This window comes from Myotis lucifugus, unplaced genomic scaffold (genome assembly GCF_000147115.1).
Source record: "Myotis lucifugus unplaced genomic scaffold, Myoluc2.0 scaffold_24, whole genome shotgun sequence".
Lineage (NCBI taxonomy): Eukaryota > Metazoa > Chordata > Mammalia > Chiroptera > Vespertilionidae > Myotis > Myotis lucifugus.
In genome coordinates this window covers 10493137-10502257 of record NW_005871072.1, presented here as the reverse complement: position 1 = coordinate 10502257, position 9121 = coordinate 10493137, and the positions used below count along the sequence as shown (strand labels likewise).

Genomic DNA, 9121 nt, shown 5'->3' with positions numbered 1-9121 from the left:
CCCCCCCGCAAGAATTTCATGCACCGGGCCTCTAGTACTTAAATATTATTAAATATACAATTAAAAAAAAAGTGTCCCTAGTACTCGTTAAATAAATGGTGGCTCACAGATTAGGTAGAATATGATACAACTATTAAAGAATTGAAAGCGGCATATTGCTGCTCAAAACTTTGTGGGTTAAAATAATGATTCACATCTCACAGTTTTGAGGGTCGACTGGGCAGTTCTTTACATGGTGTTCGTCAGGGAACCTGGACAGCTCTAGTCATTCAGAGCCGGGCTGGCAAATTTTTTTGTATGAAGACAGATAGTAAGTAATTTACTTTGTAGGCCACATAAGTCACTGTCAGATTTTCTTTGTTCTGGTTGTTTTATGACTGAAAATATGAAATACCCTTCGCTCACAAGTTGTCCATAGGCTGGCCATGGCTGCGATTTGCCGACCCCTGAGAGAGAGGCTCCACTAAGGACTCGGCTGGGAGCCTCTTTTCTCCATGTGGGCTCTCCACATAGCTGCTTGGGCGGCCTCATGACACAGCACCTGGATTCAAAGAGGAAACCTTGTAAGAGGATAAGCCCTAGCGCTTATTAGCAAACCTCCATTTGTATCATGCTTGCTCATGTCCCATAGGTCTACATGTCACATGGCCAAGCCCAGAATCAGTGAGAGGGGACTACACAAGGGCACAGATGCCGGGAGGGATGATTCATTGGGGGAGCCACGGAAGTGTCATATCACATGAGCTGACATGAAGTTAGTTCTAAGACCATATATATTATATGGAATAAAGCAATGAAGAATATGTATTGTAGAATAATCCTATTTGTTTAAGAATGGTAAACACATCACATATATTGCATATGACTATAGACCAGGAGTGGGCAAACTTTTTGACTCGAGGGCCACAATGGGTTCTTAAACTGGACCGGAGGGCTGGAACAAAAGCATGGATGGAGTGTTTGTGTGAACTAATATAAATTCAAAGTAAACATCATTACATAAAAGGGTACTGTCTTTTTTTTTTTAGTTTTATTCATTTCAAACGGGCCGGATCCGGCCCGCGGGCCGTAGTTTGCCCACAGCTGCTATAGACATTGCTATACTTACATATGTCAATTTGTAGAAGGATACACAGTTAATAATGGTAACGTTTGGGATTAGCACAGGTAAATTGTGGTGAGAGAGGGGAAAACCTTATTCCTCCTTCAGATACCCTTCTCTACTGCCTGGGTCTTTCTCATCATGATGATGTAGTACTTCTATAACTTCAAAAGAAAAAAGGTACATTTTTAAAATTTGGGTTAAGAGATAAAGTTTTAAAAGTAATAACAAAATTGACTAGGTAGAAGCATACCCTCATAATTTGGAGTCATTCTTTATAGATCAGAATTAATGTAAGTATATTACTTCATTTAAGAGAGATTTCCCAAACTTTGTATTTGCATGAGGTTTTGGTGGTGAGTGAATGAGGGCTACACAGTAGCAATGGCCTGGCTTACTTTGGAATCAGGGAGACTTTGGTTTGAAAGCTAGTCCACCACTGGCTAGTTCTTTTTATTATGGACAAGTTAACTTCTATATATATATGTGTGTGTGTGTGTGTGTGTGAAGATTAAATAATTCAATATTTTTGTGACAGTGTTTAGTCTAATACCGGACATATGTAGGTGTTTAAAAAGATGTGTGTGGTTTCATTTGTTTGGGGTCTAAAAATGAAGATTGGTATGTCTAAACAGTTAAAGATTTAAAGGGCAAATATGTGTGGTCTTTGTCTGAGTATTTTATTTAAAAAATACTTTTCTTTGTATTTTCCTTTCTACTTTGGTATTTATTCTTTAACCTAAGCACCAAGTAAATAAAAATAGAAATCAATGAAGGTTAACTGAATATGAAAACCAGGATGCCTCTGATGAAAAGAAACTTCAGTTTTAAAAGTAAATTTATATGTACTTGGACTTGTTAGATTAACACCTGCTTATAAAATATATAAAAGTGGTGTTTTAGTGACTGTAATGTTAAATAATTTCTGGTTGACTGTGTTACGTAATTGTGGCTAATCCTTTCTCTGTTTCAGAGGCGAATCTCTAGATAACCTGGAGTCCCCAAGGTCCAGTTCTTGGAGACAGTCCCCTTGGCTCAGTCAGTCCACAGGGGTCTATGCTTCTTCCTCTGTCCAAGACTTCAGCCGCCCACCCCCTCAGCTGGTGTCCACGTCCAACCGTGCCTACATGCGAAACCCGTCCTCCAGCGTCCCCCCTCCTGCAGCGGGGCCCGTGAAGACCAGCCCCGCACCGTCGCCCACTCCACGCAGCCATTTCCCTTCAACTTCCCCATCCCAGCCACGCAACAGGTGAGGCCCTTTGGGTTTCTCCTTGTCTTAATTTCAGGGGTATTTTTTCATTAAAATTCCCTCCAAATCTTGTCCAAGCTTCCCAAAGAAAGCCATGCCTTTTTGAATGTATCAAGTTCAGTGTTCTTTTGTCAGATCAGTTCAAAGGGCTCTCTTCATAGCTTTCTAAGAGCATTTGTGGATGTCTCCCGAAGCCCTTGGTGACCTCTCAAATACCAGCATCATTGCCGCTGTCTCATTGGCCAGTGCTGTGGTCAGTGACTTGGGTACAGATGTACCTGGATCATTCTCAATATGCAATCATACAGATACACAGTAGCCTAAGAATGCATTTGAAATTTATGAGCAAAAGCAATCGTGTGAAAGGGTTGACTGCTTTAATGAGACAATACAAACTCATTTATAGAAACTGAGTGTAAAAGGAAAGCATTGTAACCAAGCTCCATTGTCTATGGAACTTTTAAGCAGTTAGATACTGTTTTTTTTTTTGTTTGTTTTGGTTCTTGATTTTCAAAAGTATTGCCTGCCTCTTACTGGTTTGCCAACATTTTGTTCAGATGACAGCAACTGATTCTGTGGATCATATGCCATGGGAACTGTGGAAGAGTTAAACCATAGGTCTTGAATAAAAACTTGCCTTTTGCTATGGAGGAAAGCTCAGATAGCAGCAGGCATTGGGTGTTTAGATCTGAGTAGCTTCTCCACTGATCAATGAGGCTTCATGAAGCCGCACACAGCAGTGTTTCTAGTGTTACCCAAAGGTAGTGCTACTAGCATATACTGCTTCTCATGCAAATGAAATACTGAAAAGTAGAAACACAATGATTGATATTGGGATTTTTTTTACCCATTAAATACAGGGTTTTTCTTAAGAGAATATATTTTTTAGATCCATCTAAAAATGTTGCTTGTACCAGGATCTATAAAATGTGTCAGGGAGTTTGAGTTGAGAGAAGGTGGGGTGAGAATTTATGGTCAATTATAAAGGAAGATGAAGGCCATGTGTGGGGGAGACAGTACCCATTTCCTGAGAGCCCCCCCTGGGAGAACACACAGGAGACAGGCCAGGGCTTTTCTGCCTGAAAAGGCCTCTGTCTGGGAGGTGGTGCTCTGACATGAGGCACTCCACAGCTGTGCACTTTTCAGTGCCACTGAAGTGCTAGGCTAGTACTGTGGTATCCAGAGGTAAGAAGTGGCCTACCCCTTCCCACCTTGGAGAGAAGGTGAGACTTGTATCCAAAGGGAGGTAGAAACTCTCCTTACTTATCTAACTGGTAGCTGACAGGCATTTTCTATTTCATTCTCCCCAGAGGCAGTCCTCAAGCCAGAGGCACAGTAAGGAAAGCAGCTACTTCTGTTTAAATGAACTATTGGGCGAATGAGAAAGAGGATGGGAAACTAAGGTTGGGAGGGTAGCTTACAAGGCCTTTTGGAAGAAGTGGTGGGGCTGCTCTTTTGGTATTCTGATGGGAGAGATAACATGATTAGACTTGTGCTTTGGAAGAGGGGAAACTACTGCTGAATACAAATTGATCTAAGGAGGATAGCGGCTCAAAATGCAAAGTGGACTAATTACACCAAAATTGTTCATTTATTGAATAGGCATCAAGGATTTCTGAACCATCGCAGAGATCCTTCAAGGTATAATATAATCAGGGCACATTTTGATTGGCTGGTGAAACTTTTCCTCCCACAGATTAGAGACTTTCCTAAATTGTTAATGTTAACACCCGAGTGTGATTGTAAAATAATAACCTTGAGCTGCACAGATGAAAGCCTCCATTCCACTCTCGTTCTGCATCTAGGTCAGTCAGTGGGAAGCGCGTGTGCTCCTACTGTCATAACATTCTGGGCAAAGGAGCTGCCATGATCATCGAATCCCTGGGTCTTTGTTATCATTTATATTGTTTTAAGGTGAGATTAAGATAAACAGCCGCTGCTGCCCTGCAAAGCTTTGCTTGGAGAGCGCATGGCTGCTTTGCGCGCTGGGGGTGGACGTGCCGTTAGCGAGCTAGGTGCTGCTGTATTTGTCGGTCTGTGCTGCATTTGGAATCTCAAATGGCTTGCTACTACTTAGTTCTCAAATCCTGAACCTGGCTTCAAAAGTTGTAGAAATGCTCTGCACTTCCCATCTCCAATCTGTTAAGATTCCATTAGTAAAATTTACAGTGCATACATGCTTTCTCTGTCATGCGGTCCTAGGCATATTTGAAATGTAATTTAATAATCTCATTAACAGCATGGGGATGGGACGTGCAATTATAAAAGTATCTAAAAGCCTAGCTTTGACTAAGGAAAAGCATGGGAAATATTTTTACAGTTGCACAGCTGCTTGCACTTGATGGTTGCTTACACATGAGAAAGAACTAAGGCTGTAATGACTTTATTTTGCGGTAACTGTCTTTAGAGACACATCTATTTGATTCTTGAACTTGTGTTGGGCCATAGAGTGATTCCGATTGTTGATCCCAGAGTCCCACGGACCACAGCTTGTTTAAGCTTGTATATTGCTGGCGTGGGCTGTTTCTAGGGAAAGCAGAGTGAGTCACAATGATTAGTGTTGGAGCACTTGGAACCAAAATGCCCAGCCTTGAGGTACGAACACTTGCCAGGCTGGTGCAGTGGGAGCCCTGGGCGAGTCCCACCCCAGAGCGGAGTGCCAGACCCCCAGCACCCATTCACTCCCGCGGTTCTTTCATGTGGTGCTTTATCCTCTCTCATTCCCCAGTGGGAAGAGAAGACTCGCTTTCTTTAAGCCAGTCAATGAATTGTTTTCGCTCTTTTGGTATATTTAGAATGATCATCTTGGCTCTTAAAATTGGCTTTATGAATTCTTTAATGACTCACCTAGCAGGCTTGATTTTAATCTAATTATCTTTTGGCTTTTTTTCCCTGAAATATATCTAAGAGCTTATTAGCTGCATTTTGCGCAGTTGTTTTTTCCAGGAGCGCCCCAACCTTTCTTGAGCTCATCGCATGTGCATTTTTTTTTTGTTCTCAGTGTGTTGCCTGTGAGTGTGACCTCGGAGGCTCTTCCTCAGGAGCCGAAGTCAGAATCCGAAACAACCAACTCTACTGCAACAACTGCTATCTCCGACTCAAATGTAAGAGAGCAAATCAGGGAGAAAATTTCTAATCTTTTAAAGAAACCGCGCGTTCCCATGCATTTCCCTGAACCTGCGCCCATCTCCCCCTCGAGCTCCCTGCCTTAGAACATCCAGGTCTCAGGAACCTTAGTGTGGCCCACCCATTCCAAGAGGGTACGGTGGGGGGGTCAGAGCTCGGGATGCAGCCACACAGGGTGGGTGTGGGGCTGAGGAACTGGAGAGGGGCGTGTGCCCGAGTCAGGACGATGTCCTGTGGGGTCTGCTCCGTCTGGAGAAACTGCCAATGACCTGAGAATCCGAACAAACCGAAACACAGTTAACATGAATTTTTGGTGTAGACCGTCATCAAGTGTTCTCTCATCATTAGCCAGTAGCTGATTTCTATTATTTAACAAGGGGCTCTGATTATGTGATTTAGAATATGATCAGTTTTAAAAACTGTGGTTTTGAAAGGTCATAGAGAATAGTCAGTTTATGCTTCATTATTACGTAATCAGATATCAACATACACATTTTTAAAAGGAGAGCATGAGGTCTGATTATATGGCATTTCACTGTTATTTTCAGAAAAGTTGAGTTTTTCAACGTCACATGCTATTTTGCGTCTAATCATGTTTTTGTTTCTAAGTGTGCTATGAAAGCGCGGGTAGCACGATTAGATTGTGTATTGCTTATAGCTCCACGAAGACAGCCATTACTGCCGTGTATATTTTGAACCTTGATGCTGGTAACATGTGTTTCTTCCCAATGTGAAAGGGTGTTACAAGTGGTATCAGCAAATCCCTTTGCTTTTGAACTCAGAGGTATTTATATGGCCCTTTATGTGAAGAGTGCTTTGGAAATGGTTTCAGCCCAGTCAACTCTCTTTTATCTGTCAGCGGGGTCTGAGTCTTCTTACCCCAGCAGCCCAGTCCTTCTCTGGATGCTGCCACTGAGCTTGGAGAATGTCAAGGCTGGGTGTGCAATGGGGGGGAGTGTGTATATGTGTGTGTGCTTTTCTCTCTTCAATCAAATTTCAAAGCCAAATAGAATTTATATTTGGGGGACTCACCATGGAAAAAGTGCCCATGCCTTTTCTCTTCTCCAACACAAATAAAAGAGAGTTGAGTGTAACTTACTTCTGTACCAGCAGTTCCAAGACTTCTAGTATCCAGAGGCTGGGGTTTGCCTCGCTTTATCCTCAGTGAGTGACAAGGTGACTTTCTACCTCGAGAGGCCATTCTCTGAGTGATTACTGCTATGCATCCCAAACGGCAATATTCCAGAGTTTCTGAATCTAAGCGCTGTTCTTTCTTCTCTCCCTGCCTGATCAGCTGGACGGCCAACCGCCATGTGATGTAAGCCTCCATACGAAAGCACTGTTGCAGATAGAAGAAGAGTTGGTTGCTGCTGATGTAGATCTATAAATATATGTTGTATGTCTTTCTCTCTCTCTTTTTTTTTAAAGAATAACACTTTTTTTTTTGGCCTCTGTAGATTACATCAGAGCAGTATAGACTTGGTAGAACCTGTATTTTTGTTGTTGTTTATTTATAAGGAGGTAATTATGTGTGGGGAAAAGTGCAGTATTTACTTTCTGAGTTCAGCATCCTAACAGCACAAGGGTAAAAAGAACTTCAAAATATTTTTTGAGGCTGATAATGATCAATGGTGTTTTGAAGAGGGTTATTTTATTGTTTTTTTTTAAAGGTTCTAAAACATTATTTGAAATAGTTAATATAAATATATAATTTCATTTGCTGTTTATTGTAATGTATGCTAAATTAATACAGAACCATATGGAAAATGTCACTAAAATGCACCCCCAAATTTGCTTTCTGTATCCTTCTTTTCAGCTATATATTATGATTTGGAAACAATTAGCTTATATGAAATGCTATTTGCTTGATGAGGGGAGCTCTGTTTTCTTTAGAATGGTCACTAGCCAGTTTTCAATAGAAAGCTGCTGCTTTTCATTAATGAAAAATCAATATAGTTTGTATACCAAAAATTTTCTCCAGGAAGTAGTGAGCCTTTCTGTCCAACTGTATTTGTAAATAAAATTGCTGATGCATTTAAGGAGTGGTTCTTTTTTTATTTATTTTTCTTGTGTGTGTGTGTTTTTTGTGTGTCTACCTTCCAAGTACTTTAGTCATATTTCAGTATGTGACTTTTTGTGATATTATGTTTTATTTACCATCTTCACTGAGGTATAAATTGACATCATAAATTGCATATATAAACTGTACAATATGACAAGTTTGGGCATAAATGTATACCTCTGAAACTATCACCACACTCTTGATATTGTTTTTATAGAAAAATTTTAACAAGGAACTTTATTTTTGATGGGAAGCTGTTTTTGAATGCAGTACATTTTTATGGTAAGAGGTGAAGTGAATGGTGAATTGTTGGATCATTTGCATAAAATCTTTATTCTTTTGCTTCCTCAGTGATAAAATGAGCCCAGCTGGCATGGCTCAGTGGTTGAGCATTGACCTATGAGCCAGGATGTCAGGGTTCAGTTGTGGGCTCAATCCCCTGTAGAGGGCGTGCAGGAGGCGGTCAATCAATGATTCTCTCTCCTCATTGATGTTCTCTCTCTCTCTCTCTCTCTCAAAAAATATATAACAATGAGTTTAGAAAATGTGTACAGTAAAAATACTGATATCTCTAATGTTTTGCAATCTGGAGTGGGAATTAAAGAATAAAACACTGAAGCATGCTTTGAGAAAAATATAAACTTGCTTGATTCTATTATAATAATGAGAGTGGAGTGGATGGATAATTTCAGGATATGAGAACTGTATTGGAATAGGTTAGAACTATAGTAGATGATATGAGATCATGACTCGAAACCATGATGGGACCTGAACAGAAGTGAAAGAGTAACTCTGGAACTTCAAGCTTAGGTAGTTTAGAGACTGATATTGTTGAGGAAGGAGATGAGCTCTGTTCTGGATATATTGCAGGGTTGACATATAAGAAGTGCCTAACAGTAACTGGAGAGAAGGGTTTGAGTATACGCAGGAGAAAGAAATGGCATCTATTAATGTTTGTTTGCATGCTTGAATTGACTTCAATGAAAAGTTTATTTCCCCACCTGAGAGGAAGTCAAGAAGGTCGGTTCATCTAGCAGTTCAATAATGTGATTGAAGACCTGTGTCATTTATCTCAGGCAGTTTGGCCACCTACAGCTGTGGCCTGATCCAAAGGCTAGTCACTACCCTGGTTGCAAGACTGATTTCTCATGGCTCTTACATGTGTAAGGGAACTTTCCCAGAAGCCATTAGCAAAACCCTTCTTTTCACATTCGCCAAACTTGGGTGATTTTCCCATTTTTGAACCAAGGGTAATCTCATCTCTTGGCAATCAAAACCTCCTTAATGGAAATAAACTTCCAAATAGTGCTATTGATAATTAATGGGAGTCTGATGGAGTCAGGGTTGGAGAGTCAACCACAATGCTTATCATAGTTAGCCTTAATGAATTCTCAAACATTATTTGCACTCTTCTAGACCCAGTGCTTTCATAATTAAAACTTTGTAAGTTAGTGGGTTTCTTAAGGAACAATATAGAAAGAACAGGAGAGTGGACAAGAATATTTCCTTTGATTGTACCCAACAGGGATTACCTGAGGGAAAAAAGTTGATAGAAAATTTGATCTGTTCAAGCAAATGTAAA

The 9121-nt window shown here is 40.6% G+C and overlaps 1 protein-coding gene across 1 annotated transcript in view; it reads left to right on the top strand.

Annotated features, from left to right (window-relative positions):
- LMO7 (LIM domain 7) overlaps positions 1-7516 on the top strand; it is a 211480-nt gene extending 203964 nt beyond the window's left edge. The window contains 4 exon segments of the mRNA XM_014453518.2: positions 2076-2351; positions 4157-4265; positions 5353-5455; positions 6772-7516. Coding sequence (XP_014309004.1) covers positions 2076-2351; positions 4157-4265; positions 5353-5455; positions 6772-6794 — 511 coding nt within the window. The 3' untranslated portion in view covers positions 6795-7516.
- Positions 7517-9121: the final 1605 nt, after the last annotated feature.